Here is a 17,134-nt window from a genome sequence, read left to right as displayed (position 1 = left end):
TCCATAAAAAATAAATAAATAAGTAAATAAGTGCTGCTGGGACATTAAAGGAAGGCGATAGATTCTCAAGGGCTGGTCGACTGCGAGGGAAATATGTGAGGTAAGGCTAAAAGTCTGTCAACTAATATCAAAAGTGTGTCAACGTCACGTCATAATGTGACAATCACGTATAGTATAGAATGAGATACACCGCTGATTGCAACACTGAACACCAACAACTTTATTTTAACGATGATGGCTGGAAATACTGCACCTCAGGGCGACAGTGTACCAGGGACCAGAGGCGATACTGTACCCCATTGCTGGCGGTAATGTGGTGAAATGGAATAGCGTTGGTGGGATGGATTTTGCCATGAACCAAGCATTTTTGACACAGTGAGAGGGCAAGAGCCCAGCTGATTTTGAAACATTAAAATACGTGCAACAGTAACGTATATGCGACAATAATGCATGCAGCAGACCTTTATTGTGGTTTTCAAAGCGTTAGGTGAAACGTTTTGTAGGTACATATTCCAAGTAAGATAAAGCAACGCACTTCCCGTTCAACACACTCTGTGTAACACTATATAACTGACAAGGTGTGGAGTAGGTCCGCAGTGAATGTACGCAGTGCACGTGCACTAAATGATTACACCCGCAACAAAAGCACATATAATAAAGATTATGAACCCCCACAGGCTGTGGGCGTTTCAATCTTCTGGAAGGAACTGAAATATGATGTCGATCGGGTCGTTTCTATGTGTGGTAGCACCTGCATATGTCCCTTATGCAGGTCACCTTGACTAATCTGTAACCAAAGTCATCCTTGCAACTTGCTCTGCACCAACGCATACGGCATTCTGAAGGACAAGACAAAAGGGCAGCCATGTAGCGAACAATACGGTATATGCAACTAGGTCAGCTGTCTGAGCACAGGGGAGGTGCGCGGAGCTTCCCTATTTTCCTCTCTCCCCTATTGACCGTGGAGGGACTTCATTGGCCCCTCTTCCAAATAGGGGTAACATTTCAATCGACGAGTACCCCCTCTTTGCTTACTACACCCTCACGGATCATTGTAGTAAAAAAAAGAAAAAAAGAAAGAAAACCGAAAACCCTGCTCATGGAGCCGAAGTCCCACACCCTGCACTCTTAAAAATGAACTTCACCGCATAGCACGCTCCTAGCCAACCATAATCTCGAATGATATCGTTATCTGCCCTGATTTGTTGAAAACGGTAGGCGTACACCTTTTGTGTGACACTTATGCTGCTCATAATTGTCACAAAAAAGGCGTACGCCTACCGTTTTCAACAAATCAGGGCAGATAACGATATCATTCGAGATTATGGTTGGCTAGGAGCGTGCTATGCGGTGAAGTTCATTTTTAAGAGTGTGTTATGTTGAGCATTCACACTGTGCCGGAATACCGAGAGTGGCGCACTGCGCACTTGGCAGACGACAGCAGATGGCACCGTCAGCGACTTTTCCTGTCGTCTGCTACGGAATATCTTGTAGCTGCGTCACAGGATATTCCGTATGGTTATAGACGACACTTTTCCTAAAACTACACTCTAAAAACAGAACTTCACCGCATAGCACGCTGTGCGCCAACCATTGCCACGAATGATAGGGTTATCGCTTCAGATTCGAGGAAAGGTGTGGGCGTACGCCTTTCTGTGGCAATTTGGATATATGATAATTGCCACAAAAAGGCGTACGCCATCCTCCCTCCTCGAATCAGAAGCGATAACCCTATCATTCGAGGCAATGGTTGGCCCACAGCGTGCTATGCGGTGAAGTTATGTTTTTAGAATGTATGGTATCCGCCATCTTGCCCTCGCTGGGCTGCCACCCGCTGTTCACAGAGAACACTATTTGCGTTGCAGGCAGTTTTGAACTACGTAGTTTTGAACGTACTACACTTCGCACACACGTAGTCGAAAACTGCAGAGTATAGACCCATTACCCCTGCTAAAGACGGCAGCAACCACGGTTCGTAACAGCCCAGAACGAAACAAAGCCTACCTGTTTCCGAGGGTGCGGAAACACTGTTTGAGGGGAGGCTAGAAAGGTCTATAGCAACTTACGAGAAGAAAGGACGTTGAGCCAATGCCACCCAGATGCAGAAGGCCTGCTTATTGCCTCCTTTTCCTCCTTCGCTACGTGGACATATAAGTCAGAATTCGTCTGCTACTGCACTCTTAAAAATGAACTTCACCGCATAGCACGCTCCTAGCCAACCGTCATCTCGAATGATATCGTTATCTGCCCTGATTATTTGAAAGCGGGAGGCGTACGCCTTTTGTGTGAAAATTATGAACAGCGTAAGTGTCACAAAAAAGGCGCACGCCTCCCGTTTTCAACAAATCAGGGCAGATAACGATATCAGTCGGCATGATGGTTGGCTGGAGTGCGCTATGCGGTGAAGTTCATTTTTAAGAGTGTTTTCCGTTCTGCGAATTCAAGAACTCGCAAATAATTGCAGCTAGCTTGGATTCTGTAGACGTGAATCTGTAGACTAAAAGTGCAACACGCTTTCCAGTTTTCTGGAAAGCGTGTTGCACTTTTCGTCTACAAATCGTTGTTCCTGTGACTACCACGGGGGTGGCAGCACTAATGGCGTCGCCCATTCCTTGAATCGCGTTTTTGTGTGATAAGCACGTGCCATACGCACACACAGGCGACGTTCCCCAGAATACTCCATAGGAAGATACAAAAACGCCACATTTAACTTATAAAACGAAATAAAATGCACGTCGTATTTCTAGTCCGCATGTGGTTACATTCTCCCACACCTGAGCAGGCACCGCCAAGGCCGTGACCGTTGTTGCGAATGCAGAATATTGTGTTTGCCCGGCCTCCCACCACCATGCGAATCCATGGGGATGATGAAAAATGGATCAAGCGTGAATGAGGCCTCCAATGTTGACTGAGTTTCCTCCTTGTTTACCCCTTGACGGTTCCATCAATCATTGGGATCATATTACCTCTACTCATCCTAACTGTAGCAGCAGCAGCAGCATTCTTCTCGGCAAGCCAGTGCACCGCCAAGACCACCATTTGTTTTGTCTACGGCTCTTTCCTAGTTCTTGAAACAAGGCAGTAGTTACTTACGAGGATAGTGCATTTTAAGAGGGAGTTCTCGGGCGTCAGTTTCTGAAAGAAAGAAGAGACAGAACGATTTTCTTGAGATTTTTCATTGGTCTCTGTGTGTCTCAATGTGCTGGTAATGGTGATATCAATATGCTCATATGGTTGTGATGGTGATGCGATAAAGAAAAAAATGGGGATATGAGTCGAGTGTTATGGTGCTGTCCATAGGTTGATCACTACATTCTGGAACACCCATAGAATGTGTACTGGTCTTCCTCATTTTTTTTTATTCCGTGTTGGCGCCGCGAAGCAACGGTGGCTATGAGCGGTGGACAGATGGAGAGAGGACAGCAGGAAGGAGTGCGGGGACAGGGGGGTTAGTATGTGTCCTGGGCCAACTTCAGGGGGAACTGTGCCGACATTCGTCTGGAATGTCTTCGGAAAACCTCAGACAGCACAGTCTGTGGTATAGGGTTCGAACCCACCACCTCCCAGTCTTCAGCACGACCTTGGCTACCCGCTGGGCCGTGCCACTGGTAGGTCTTCCACGGAATAGCTCGTTCCCGAACAGATCTTGGGCTTCTATAACCACTACCATCATCCGCAGATTTTTCTCTCGCGCAATCTGATAAGCACTTGAGCAACCTGGCGCAAACGACGGAGACATGTCAGAATAAGCACTTCGCTTTGTAAAAAGCACTAAAGCCAACTTGTCGGAATAGTGCCCGCCGGTTAAAGAATACTGCACAGTCAGACCTACAAGCTGCCCTCTTAGCGGGGAAGAGAAAAGAACTGGGTGAGGGGAAGCTCGCCAAACTTGGAGGAGATCAACAGCCCGCTTCGCGTTGAATAACGTAGCTCATCCATCATTATAAGCCTGGGTCTCAACAACACGACTGCGAAAACTTGCGAAAAGACGCGAGCATAAGAGAAAGGAGCAGACTGGGCGACATATCTTCCGAGGTTTTCGCTAATGTATCTACCACAACACAATTAAACCGCAAGATTTTGGAGTCCCACTGGAACTTGTATGCGCGCCAGATAACGTATCATGTATACGAGCAATGCGGGTCGATAAAGCCTAACCATGAAGGAATCCAGCGCAACGAGTAATTAGATAAAACGGAGGCAGCGCCGTGTGTTGCCTAATTGCTCGCTGCCCTTCATCATACGGCTGTGTGGAGTCGAGTACTGGTGCACAACTTTTTAAACTCAGTACCAGTTGAGCTTTAACTTATTTATGAAAGTAATATAATTGGGAAAAGAGGTGAGATGCTGCCGGTGTCTAGTTGTTGTTTACCCACATAACTATACCGTCCTCGGTTGGGTTCCTGAAATTCAATATCTCGTGTAATCGAATTATTTTTAATTAAGTTCCTAAAGGAGTAATTGGAGTAGATTTGAAGGTAAGGTGTGCTAGCATAGACATTTTTCTTTTTTAAGTAAAAAATATGATTCGTTTCCATTTTCGCTTCATGCTTATGGAGCTTCGATTTATTTATTTATTTATTGCACAGTACCCCAAGGGTCCTAATGGACGTTACGTGGGAGTGGGAATACAGTGATAATTAACAAAGGAATGTTAGCCATACACAGGTATACAATACTAAGGTGTGATATGTTACAACAAACAATACAAAGACATGAGATGCATACAGAAAAATGTATAAATACAATAAAACAACACTATATACATTGACTCGAATGGTGGTCATGATATAAGAGTGAGAATTTGCTTACGGAAGGCAGAGTTTTCTTCGATCAGTGCGAGTGGGGAGGTCATTCCATTCGATGGCAATGTTACAAAAGAACGAGTTTGAGAACAAATTAGTGTTGCAATTGAAGCGTATAATTTTGTTGGCGTGGTCAATGCGTGGGAAAATAACTGCGGAACTAGAGATGGGACATTGGGCTGGTAGAAATGAGTGGAAACATCGGTGGAATAGCGATAACTTCGTTATTTTGCGCCGGTGTTCCAGAAGAGAAAGACCAAAATTGTTTTTTAAACGTTGTTATTGATGTAAGTGGTGAGTAATCGTTAGCGATGAAGCGCGTTGCTCGGTTTTGAATAGATTCAAGCGAATCGATAAGGTGTCGTTGTGGAGGGATTGCAGAGTCGATTGCTGTTCACTGGCAATCTGCTGGTCAGTCGCTAAATTATATTCGCGATGTAAACCACCGATGAGTCGTTTTATAAAAACAACCGTGTCCTGTCGAATCAAAGGAGACTGAAGTTGCCGGGTTTTCGGCGGCGCAGTGTGATGCAACAAACGCTTTTGTAACGAAGAACCCCGTAATGAATACAAAGGGGCATGAGAAAGGGAGGAGCGACACTTGACGTTCACTACGTTGACTCTAGCGGATTCATCGTATGCCGCTCCACAAAGAGCGATCGATCGCGAAGTTATGTGGGAAGGTACAATAATACTTCGTATAGCTTTATGGCGCGAGGCAAATGTGACCATGAGCAGCGACACAGTGATCGACCTGCTGATTAATTTTGCCCTGGCTGAAGTAAAAGCGCTAAAAACACGGGACGACACTGACTGTGCGCTTCCGTGTTGTGTGGTTCGACTGTTCGTCCGTTTCGTCCCGTGTTTTTTAAGCGCGTTTACTTCAGTCACGCAGTACAAACAGGCCCAACGATATGCCCTTGCAGGCTAATTTTGTCCGCCTGAGGTTTCGTCAACATGCACCCATATCTCACAGCACACCGACGCAACTTGTGAATCTGGGAAGAGTGACCTGTTCAGGTGGCAAGACGCTCGCGGAACTTGGACAGAAAACACAAACGCAGCGTGCATGGTTCTTATGCATACTCTCTTTTTGTCTCTCACATTCATCGAAGCGCCCGATCATTACCAGAGATAATAGTGGGTTTGAGTGCATCGCACGCTATGGCCTTTACGTACTTAAACTCTGTAATAGGGAGTTTATGCTGTCGCCTTTGCGTACGTAAGGAACAGCGTTGATGGTTCTGCGCACGCGCAACGGATAAACAGAGCTTTGCGCAGTGCACAGAGCCACCACGCTATCCTTTACGTGCGCAAAGGCGATAACGTACGATGCCCAAAAACTCTCTATTATTCGGGGGAGGGGGTGATGCCGAAATAGCTTGCCGTTGTTGGCTGCACCATAGATTGAGAAGTTACCCGTCAAAAAGAACTCGTTACGAGTTAAGTTACCGTGTGAAAAATGTAACTAAGTTAATAACGAAGTTCTTAAGCCTGAAATGTAACTCGCAGTTACTGAGTTACTTAGAAAAAAGAACGAGTTACTTTCAAGTTACTTCGGACACAAAATAGCATTACGCAGTCGCAGCGCGCGTGAGGAGTTGAGTTTAGACCTTGATTTGCCTGCGGAGGAGTGCAACACGCTTAGATTGTTTGTGTGGGCGCACAATGGGTCAGCTTCATTTCAATGGCAGCGGTTTCTTACTTCCTGAATAAGATACTGTCATTGATTGAATATCACGTTTTATTGCAAAAAATGCCAGGAAGGAACCGGAGAGAAAGCAAGAAAATATGTGGACGTGAGTGAAAAGCCATTTGAAAGTAATTTGGAACTTAACTTAAGTTACTTTGGCAAAGTTACCTGAAAAAGAAACGAGTTCCTCTGAAAGTTACCACTGCGCAAAAGTACCGAGTTAAGTTACAAGTTACTAAAAAAAAGGAACTTAGTTACAGTAACGAGTTACTCGTAACGAGTTACGTCGAACTCTGGGCTGCACACGAGTGGGCATCGTCACGACTATAGCCGAAAAAAAGAAAGGAAAGGAAGAAGAAAGGTGAAGAAGAAGGCTGAGGAAGATGAAGATGGGAAAGTAAGGTATGTAAGCAGGATTAATGACACTGATGAGGTGCACTATAGAGAGGTCGTTATGGTTCTCGCTATTATGTCACTAGAGACGACGACGACGTTTTGGGTTTGAGTCCGTGTGCTTGAGAATTTTCGTTCTAGGATGGGAATGGGCGTAAAGGGTTCTTGTTAGTGTTCGGACGAAGTCTTCGCTATTAAAACGGTAATTTTGTTGAGCAGTGGTAAGCTCAGTTCCTCCTTTAGAGAGTGGATATTCCACATCAGTTTATACTTTAGGGTCTTTGCACGAGTCCCGAGCATGAGCTGGAGAAAACGCACGAGGTTGTGAGCTTTGGTAGTTCGTTCTGCATAAGAACCTTCGGGGAACGGGAATACCATACTTGGGGTGTGCGAGGCATAGTGTGGTATGCGCGGCATTTTGTCAGGATATGTTAAATGGTTTCTGGATGATGACAGTGACTGCAGCTGGCATGCTCCCTAGACACGATCTTGAACAGTTGCGGGTTGGTGAGCACACTCAGGGCAGCGGAGTAAGAAGTTGTTAACTCACCAGTGGTCGCCAAGCAACCTACATCAATGCAAGTTACAGACATGATGGTTACGTGATTGTGCCACATCGTTCGCGTACAATTCCGAAAACGACAGAAGGAGGGAAACAGAAGTGAGAGAGAGAAAAAAAGAATAGGCACTATTGGGTTCATTGTTCCTGGTCCACAATTTAGTAAACATGTTAAAGGGGCCGTAAAGAGTGAAAAAGTGCAGCGAATATTTCATCCGTATGCAAGCGCGTTTTGGTTTTGAGCGCCAGTAATTGCAAGGAGCTTTCACTGCCTATGTTGCAATAATATAACGCAGAGATACACGCACCTTGTATACCTGTTTACGGCGCATTTAATGGGGCTTCTGAAACAATGAAGCGCGGCGAACTAAAAATGAAATAAAATGCAATGCAATCACACATTTAGCTAGGCGACATATTCTGGACGTCGTACCTCCGAATTACTTGCCCAGTGTAAGGTATAAGGATCCCGACAAAAGTTTACGGAACACCAGAGCGACGTATTTCTTGATCTCAGCGACACCCTAGCGGCGAACGGGAGTGGACAGACTTTTACTGAGAGGTGCGTCGCGTGCCCGGTCACCTGTTTGTAGGTCTATCTGCTCCAGTTTGCAGCAACTGCGTCGCTCAGATGACTATATACACCACTCCAGTGTTCCATAAACTTTTGTCGGGACCTGTGCAACATACAACAACGGAATATGTCTGTGGAACCGATTTACAACACTTCGTCCGTAACGCGCGCGAACGACAAAAAGCTTACCGGATCCTTGAAGCAGAGCCATAGTAAACGCGGCTACGATTATCATCGGTACAGGGCAAAGCACAGCCATTCTTGATCAATCGTGGGCACCTGCTTTCACGCTTTCACCAGTGCAGCAAGAACCCTACTTGTGTGCGTACATATAAATATATTGATGTGGATGTTTCCCTCTATCTTTATATACTAACGTACATCCTCGTAACTCCTCCCTTCTCCTTGTAATCGTGTGACACCAGATGGCATTCGAAGCGAACACAATTAAAATGCGCACCCATAATTCAAGTCCCGCAAAGGCTGCGACAGAATATTACGAAGCGATTCGGCTACCCGTGTACGGGCAGGTGCAAACATGACTTGTAAATTTTTTGTAAACAAGTGTCACTGCCACTTGTTGCCGAGTCAAGGTGTTTCTCAATTCAAATTCTATACAGATGAGCCTAACAGACTGGAAAACCAAGTAAACTGTCTACTGAATAAATAAGTAAACAAAAGGAAGCACACGGAGCACTTTCCACGCCAATGATCGCTGTTGCACGCTTGCGTTTAAATTTATGGGTGTTGTAAATTCGTTATCAGCGCTTGCGTCCGCCAGTTTTTGCTGACGCTTTCCATGCATGGCCTCGAAGGGAAGTCAAAATAAAATCATCCGCGACGGTAAAAGGGGTGACCGAAATTGCATTAGTGACAGCGGGGCTGTCTGAGAGGGCTGTAGAGGGCTTTGAGAAGTTTTGTATTGACTTCTCGGGTTCGACAGACCATTGTGTGAAAGACGTGTGCTCCATAAAAGAAAACATGACGTTCATTCGACTCAGTGCTCTTTGAAAGGTAAAACTTGTGCAGAACGGATGAAGGGTCATAGAACAAGCCAAGGGAGTGTGGAGGAGATGACAGAAGAGAGAGAGGGAGGAAGGGAGGGAGGGCAAGAAACTTAGCTGGCGCAGTTGTCTGTAGGCAGCACGGCTTCCTGTTTGTTTCCAGCCTATCGTTTGCTAGTCGCCGGCACTTTTGTTCATCGGCGATAAATTTTTTAGTAGCATTTTGAAACAGGGTCGCTACTATTTTCTAACGCTATTATGGCTATTATATTCTATCGCTGCTACGTATGACACGGTGGAATAGCAGCAGAGAAAGCATAGGAACTCCAGATCCTTCATCTATATAGTGAGCGCATCTGAGGATGCGTAAAAGTAATATCATTCTGCAAACATCGCGTGCAAAACAAACAAGTCCAAAGGTTCGCTCTCTTTCAATATCATTCACTGCAAACGTTTTGTCCCTCGGCGTTTCTAGTGTTCCAATACGTCATGCTGCATAAAAGCGGAATCGACCGCCGCAGTTCTGCGTGTCTCGCTATATTTGAAGCGTGTTCTGTCGACTTCCCGAGAAGCAGGAAACAGTGGGACTGTGAGTTATGCTTTTCCTTTTTTTTATGGTGTTGTATCGAGCTTCGGAGGGAGGGACAGTGTCGCTGGAGCAAGATATCGGGTCCTGGAAATGCTATGACATGTAATGTGTGGTTGGTACTATCTCTTTAAGGCATGCAGTTGTTTAGAGGAGAACGCGAAATACTTGCGACCACATTCCTATCGTGACGACAAGATTGGAGCTTTAAGTGAAACACGACAGGTGAAAAGGAAAGTGTTCTGATATGCCGACAGACGGCAGTGCGGTAGAACTGATATGGCAAGATTAAAGTGCCGCTACAGACTACAAAAATGGCATTTATTGAATTTCGTATTAGGAATCAAACTCACTCGCAGACTGCAAGCAAAATATGAAGGCAAAATATGGAGTGAACATAACGCACTTTCACGAATATTCCAAAGAACCCGCAAAACGTGATAGTTTCCAGTTCTCCAAGAGTGGGTGACGTCGCCGCGAACTCTGGCGCCTGTGCCTCATGGCAACCGCGAGTGCTCCTCCGCCCTCCGCACTACATTGGAAGAATGCCTGCAGCTATAGTGAGGAGACAAAAATCGATATTTGATTAACAATGTTGCCAAACGCATGGCAGACCGCGCACCCTTCCACGTCATACTTCTCAAAACTAGAAATTCATTAATTAACAAAGGTATATGAGAAAGAATAATGTAGTACACTAAGCTTGCATGAGCTTCTATAGAAGCTCATACATATATATATTCGCTCCGAGATCGAACGGAGCTTCTATAGAAGCTTATGTATATATATATTCGCTCAGAGATCGAACGGTGTCGGTGCGCTGCGGAGAAACGATGAACTACCGTTGTGTGGGTAGCTTCCTCTCGTCGTCTGCTTTTACACGTTTATTTTCCGCGCTCAGTGCACTAGGTGGAGTAGGTGCAGTAGGTGCAATGGAGTAGGTGGGGAACCGAACAATATCGTACAATCGCGGCACAAGTGATCTTCCGGTGAATATACACAAGAATTAGGGAAAAGAACCATCAACTCCGAACATCTGCTGGCGTGTTATCCACACTAGACAGGTGACGGTGCCGCCCCCTATAGGGCGATCTTGCAGCGATATTCGCTGCGAGACAGTTACACAGTTGGCTCCGGAAAATCAGAAAAGTTATGGTTGATTAATTGACAGGAAATGAAGATGAAAATGTCGCCGAAACGCTCGCATTGTGGGAATTATGGCGCGGTGTCGCAATATAAAGTATACCGACAATCAACGTCGGCACACGGAATGAGCAACGCGCACATTTTTCCAGGCAGGCGAATTAATGTGACGCTGCCACCTGCTGCGTCGTAAACATGCCTGCGTTGGAAATTGTCCGTGTGAAATACGGACCGAAATATAAGGGAGCTACGGAGGAAGGCATGCACGTCCATGCGCACACAAGCGGTGTGATAATTAAGAATTCTTCGCAAAGGACGGGAAACTTGTTGCATCTGTCGCAAAAGTTGTGCTAATTTTCAGTCCTTCAGAGGAAGTTTTAGCACACCTGGATAGGATTTTATATGAATTTTGATTAAAAATTGGATTGATTTAGAACAACTATGTGCCACGAGCTATACGGAAAGGTCGTCGCCGACATTGCTGAACAAGCTGCCCACTCAGCCTTCTTATCGGTACACAGTAATTTGTTTGCATTTTCCGGGTCTAAATGTGTTGTCCTATGGTACTGATTTCCTTCCATTCTTCGCAGTGGAACGCACTTGCTCTGGTTACTTGGGTTTTCACAGTGTCAGGGAGCTCTGTCCAACCATGCAGATGCTTGTTGGATTGAATTACGGCAGTCGTCGCAAAAGCTAAGCAGCGCAAGAATCCAACCCTGGCCTCTCTCGATTGCCGTTCGAGTGCGCTAACCATTACGTTGCCCTGGCATGTCACCGACATAGAAATCATAAGGAGGGAGACTAGAAGAAAAGCTGGGACAGAGAGTTATAGGGGAGAGCAAAGGAGTTGTGCGGAGAAAACACCCTCTCCCAGCGTCCAAGTCCGGGAGCCGCCATGATCGATATTGTGGATTCGGCAGGATTCGGCCACAGCCTTTCCACGCGTGAAGACCAGGCGCGTTCAGGGTCATGTTATCCAATCCAATGCAAGCCGTGCTTGCTTCCGCTGGGCTCCGTGTCCCATGCCTCGTGCAAAGTCTGTTTGTTTTGCCTAGCTCTCACGTGTGCGCTTGGATTGTGTCGTATTCCGTAGGGAACGAGCATCGTGCGTTTTAAACGTTGTGCTGCGACATGAAAAAACGGCATACGGAACACGTAAGAGACACGGTAACACGTTAGGCCTACCGTATCTATCATGGCTCCCTTGTTGTGATGCCCTTCGCTGACTTTGTTCCTATTGATTATGAGAGTTCTACGGTTAACTGACGACTTGCCTAGGGGCCTCATTCAACGAACGGGACACGCACTCGCTCCCTTCACATCCTCTCCTATACATGTTTTCTCTCTCCCACACATACATTTTAGCACACTTGAGTGGCAGGCAGTCAAGAGTGGCATGGTACGGCTCCTGCCAGCGTCTCGCTTTCTCGATGACTTCCGTATTTCAGTATTCCGTGTTATTAGGCGCCTTGTTGTGTTCGTCTGTTTGTGTGTGTCTGCGTGATGAAGTGTTTACTGCTACCGCATGGTGCGCTAACGTCGCTGGGTAATCAAGTGTTCCTCTGCATGGACAAGGTGAACCCAGTGACTTGCGCCAACGAGTGCTCTGTCAGAATTCCGTTTCTGTTCCACGCGCGCAAGCAAAAAAAAAAGAAAAAAAGGAAAAGAAAGAACAGAAAATAGAAAAACAAAGAAGAAAAATCCCCATCGCAAAGGGGATGCCTGGGGAGGGATGTTGGGGGAAAGGTCCTGTGTAGCTCCTTCTGTACAGTATGCCACCCAACCTCTGCCGATGCCAGCTGCTACAGTTACAGATGTAGTTACAGATGAACATCCCAGTGACTTGCGTGAACGAAAGCTCTCTCGGAATTTCGTTTGAGTTCCACGCGCAGGAAACCCATGCTCTACGGATGCCGACTGCTACGGTACATACGATTACGGGATACAAGAGTGGAATGCACCGCAGCTGCATATCTACGACAAGGTGGCACGTCAGCAACCAATACCTCCGATCGTGACAGCAGTAAAAGCGCGTGCTCTGTTACAACTTACGAGACACATGCGGTTATGCAGCCAAAAACATAAACGACAGCAAGTTTGCAGAGGCGTTCGCCACATCGCTGATCATGCACAGCAGAAGGGCACGCTCGAAATGACATTGGCGTTAGGGAGCGAATTAACGACGGCACTATATATAGCAACTCAGTCGAGCGTGCGACGTGCTATCGCACCGTAATAATTTCGCGACAATATGATGCACTAGCAACATAGTATTCCCCGGGCGCTGAATCCGCTTTCATGCCTTAGTCATCAAGGGCTCTAGCAAATGGAAACACCCAACAAAGAAAAAGGAAGAGAGAGAGAGAGAAAGAGAAGAGAGAGAGAAAAAAGTACACGGAACAAGAACTCGCCCGAAACGCTTCTTTATTTAAAACATGGCTGGTGTCACTTCGTTTGTTCATGAATATAAATAAATTTAGCACCTGACTGCTGGTCGTTTTGCATCTTGAAAAAGCCATCTCAAATGTTCTAATAGTGAGAACACTCGCATCGGTCGTCAGGGAGACACATGGAGCTCACAAAATCGTCTCGGTAAATTTTGGCGCACATCAAACGGCATTCCTTTGGGTCGCACACTGAAAGAAAAGAAGAAGAAGAAGAAGAAAAAAAAAGAAAAAACTAAGTGAGAAGTTAATTCACATGAAGAACCCATCGTGAGACAGAAATAACTCTGTCTTTCTTTAGTAATTAATGGTACTGTAAAGCACGGGGCATACAATTTTACCCCCGCTGACTCATTTGACAGCTGGGTAATGTAACGCGGCGAACATGAACATGCCAATAACAATGGGAGCGTACAGCGACATCTGTGGACCGCTCTCATCACTACGTCAGCTCGCCGGACGTGGTGCATTTTTGCGTAGGTGACTCTCACGGTGATTCTGCTGACAGTTCTGTTACTCATTTGCGCGATGTACCAATGTTCTTATATTTTGAGAGAATATATGTCAGGAACTATCTCATTTGAACAAACTTTTGAAAGAAAGTTCAAGAAACCGTCTATAATTAGCCCATGACTTCCGGTAGAGGGTTGTTGACATGAAACACTGTTGTTCGACGAATGGGCGATTGTTTCCCGCCAAGCGTCGCCCCGCGTCTTTTCAGCGCAATTTCAGTCGTGATTAAAAATATCGAGTTTTCTGTCGCACATAAAATTTGCAGACTGGGTGTCTTTCGGAATAAACTTTAAAATGCCGCTGCCAATATTAACAGCTTACCTGCTGCTTTACAGTACCTTTATCGCTATCAGAAATCCCAGATCAATAGACCTCTCCCTGTTTGTAAACAAATGACGTCATAGTGTTCCACGGCGCCACCAATTTGGTAGAGTTGAACTACGCTGGAAGCTATGGGGCAAACAAGGTCGTCGCGCCCGAAAGATATGATCTTGAGGGGATTACGATGGTCCCTGAAAAGGACGCGACCTTCGGTCCTACTGTTCTTTCAATAGGAGGCAGCGAACAAGTGCCCATTCGCGGAACCCAGCCCTCCCTTCCGATTTGTTTCGGTTCCAGCCTGTCTACCAACGGGTAATATTTTATGTTTCTTTATGTTTGTGACCAGGTACCTATCGTGCCTTTTTTTTTTTTCTGTGTGCTTCAAAGAGAAACGGAAGTAATGACATTTCGAAGAAAAATCTTTGGTGTCAGCACCCCTGTGCTCAAGCCAGGTTGGGACTCGGGAGTGGAAGCCAGTTGGGAGTCATTCCTTTTGAACGTTCAACAATAAAAGCTGCTCTTGAATCATTATGTCTTTGTGGAAGACCTTTTCGCTGTAACTGCCACGTAGAAATTCAGATTTTGTCGTGAGGATGTCACCTAACTACATTTCGATTGGAGCAACAATAACTCTCGTGCAACTGCCTTCTAAGGACAATCTTGGCACTACTTGTAGACCTGAGAAGAGTTCAGTAAAACCATTGATTTATGTATACGATCTGCGGTGCAGACATTAGGGAGTTCTTGAATGGCGTTGTAGCAGTTATACGCGTTACGTACGCTGTATAGTGGGCTGGGGAGTTCCAAAATATAGTGTACCCCATTGTGGATGCGTAGCGGTAGGCCGTAATAACGCATCGATCAGCCGCAGGTAATCATGTCGCCGAAGAAAGCGGTCGGAACAGCCAGCAACGATAAAAATCTATCGATGCACGTATATCACTGGCACGTATATCATGGCGCGGCTGTCTTTAAGAAATATCTTTATCGATATTCGCTTGCGAACATTAAGCGGGACGAAGTCTCAAAAGGACGCGAGTGTGCAACTATAATAATACGTACCACGTCTGTAGAAGCATTCGCAGTGACCACGTTTGCACGCTGCTTTGACTGCCTTATGTCCCGGGCGATGTTGACGGCACCTTTCGAGACACCGCTCCTCTTCGCATTCGGTATTAGACCGCGCTACTGAAAGAAAGAGCAACGATAATCGTGTTGTTAAGGCTGGGCGACGACAACAACATTTTATTGTAATGATGATGATGATGATTGGGGTGTTTCATCAAGATAGACGATACTCTACCCACATTACTCGAGGGGATTTGGTGAAAACATAGTACGTAGTAATATGAGCTTCACAGTGATGGCCGAGAAATGTTAGTAGCGCCTTTAGGGCAGAGCGCTGGTGTAGCTGGATTCTGTACCATGCATGTAGCTAGCAGTTTTGTCGTAGTGAGGGGGGCGAGCGTTTAGCTGAAATACAATGGTACACGAAATGTATAGTGCGGGCAATTGAAAAGGACTACAGTATACTCTATCTTTTTCCAAGTCACCAAAGTGACGGTAGCCTGGTGGGTCGTGGTATCCGGAGAGCGATCGTTGGATCAACTCTTGTAAGCATATAGATGCAGAGGGGATGTCAGTTACCCGCTGTATCGCGGCCCACGGGTCCAGTTAAGCGTCAAAATGCTTAAATTAAGCGTCGAAAAATGTCTCTGGTCACTGCTACATGGTCGTCTGTCTGCTGGAGGAGAGACCTGCTTCTGAGGCGCGGTCAGCCTGCTCATTCCATACGACTCCACAGTGGTATGGTATCCACCGGAGAAAATGTATGTGTCTTGCTTCGTGCACCTTGAAGTAGGTCACGTCTCTCACCACAGGGGGCAGACTTCTCGTATGCCTGTGCCCTGAACGGCTTGCTCTTGCAGACTTTGAATCTGTGCGTACACGGGTGCTTAGGTCGTTTATGTAATGTAGAAGGAAGAGGATAGCATAAAGTTCTGCACTTGTTCAGGACGTTTGGTGCAAAAGCGGGCGCTCTTGCACTATGCCCTCGAGTGGTATTAGGAATGCAGATGCAGAGTTGCCGTTTCTTGAAATGTCATCCTTGTATACCTGCAGAAGATGAGAACTTCTCCTTCTACCCGAGCACAATAATGGTCTCGAAGCACTTAAGGAGGAAATGGGAAAGACCAGCATATATATGGACAACGGAGCCTCCGGCTTAGTGCTTACAGTCATGAGTCTCGGGCGGGTGATCTGGGCCGCTTGGTAAGAGTCACTCTCGTGGCGCGATATCTATTTTTACTGCAGAGTGGTTGTCGGACCAGAAAGATGTACCTGTATGTGTATATGCGGATGTATAAAAGGAAGAATAGCGGAAATCCATCGCTGCGCCTTCCAGATGCTCAACGTGGCGAGCCCATCGAAGGTCCGAATCGATCCACCAGACGCCCAGAAATCGATGGCAAAGTAGAGGCTCAAGCTTCTCGTCACCGACCCACAAAGAAAAATCCCGCATGGCGTTGCGTGTTCAATGCATTTATCCGGCGATAACGTCCATCCAAACAGAGGTGAGGTATACCGGATGTTTCACGAAGGATCCCCGGCTGACCATAATTCGTAAGCAGGTGGTGCTATCGAAAGAAAGCTTTCTTTTTTCGTCATCAGACATCGGTCCGGAAGTGAGCAGCCAGCGGCCTCATTTGCATGCGCTCATTAATGAAATAAAACCTTTAAGTTTTAAATTTTATTTTGGACACTTTCGTAACATCTGTTTTATCGATCGGACCCGCGACAGTACGGACAGGAACAGTGATAAGAGTCCTGCATTCCTAATCATCACGATAAAGACGCGTTCTGCGGCGATTCTTTATCTTCCGTCACCCCTGTGTGTGAACCAGGCGGATGAATACGTAATTGGCTGCCGGATAACTGAGCGAAAGAGCGCACCGGTACGCTGCTCCGCGCAAGAAATACGTAAACCGAAACCAATTAATTACGCTAAAAATCACGAAGTGTCGACGCGGGTTTTTTTTTTACTCGAACATTTTTCGCTTAACGTTCGATCGGTAAAACAGAAGTTTTGAAAGCGACCGA

At 46.1% G+C, this 17,134-nt stretch overlaps 1 protein-coding gene and 1 long non-coding RNA gene across 4 annotated transcripts in view; both read right to left on the bottom strand.

Annotated features, from left to right (window-relative positions):
• Positions 1-447: 447 nt before the first annotated feature.
• Positions 448-8,363, bottom strand: LOC135399853 (uncharacterized). Its single transcript, XR_010424429.1, has 3 exons — positions 8,214-8,363; positions 3,094-3,135; positions 448-839 (listed from the first exon to the last, which is right to left on the bottom strand). It is a non-coding gene; the product is annotated as an uncharacterized LOC135399853 (long non-coding RNA).
• A 4,801-nt stretch (positions 8,364-13,164) lies between these two features.
• LOC135401051 (tenascin-like) overlaps positions 13,165-17,134 on the bottom strand; it is a 45,841-nt gene continuing 41,871 nt past the window's right edge. For 2 of the 3 annotated variants that reach the window (XM_064633187.1, XM_064633184.1), the window contains 2 exons: positions 15,098-15,223; positions 13,165-13,393 (listed from right to left, as the gene is read on the bottom strand). In XM_064633187.1, the coding sequence (XP_064489257.1) occupies positions 13,287-13,393; positions 15,098-15,223 (233 nt within the window). In that variant the 3' untranslated portion in view covers positions 13,165-13,286. The remainder of the gene's footprint in view (positions 13,394-15,097; positions 15,224-17,134) is intronic. The other variant, XM_064633185.1, reaches the window with a different exon arrangement.

The sequence above is a fragment of the Ornithodoros turicata genome, chromosome 7 (genome assembly GCF_037126465.1).
Source record: "Ornithodoros turicata isolate Travis chromosome 7, ASM3712646v1, whole genome shotgun sequence".
Lineage (NCBI taxonomy): Eukaryota > Metazoa > Arthropoda > Arachnida > Ixodida > Argasidae > Ornithodoros > Ornithodoros turicata.
This window is presented reverse-complemented; position numbering and strand designations above follow the sequence as displayed.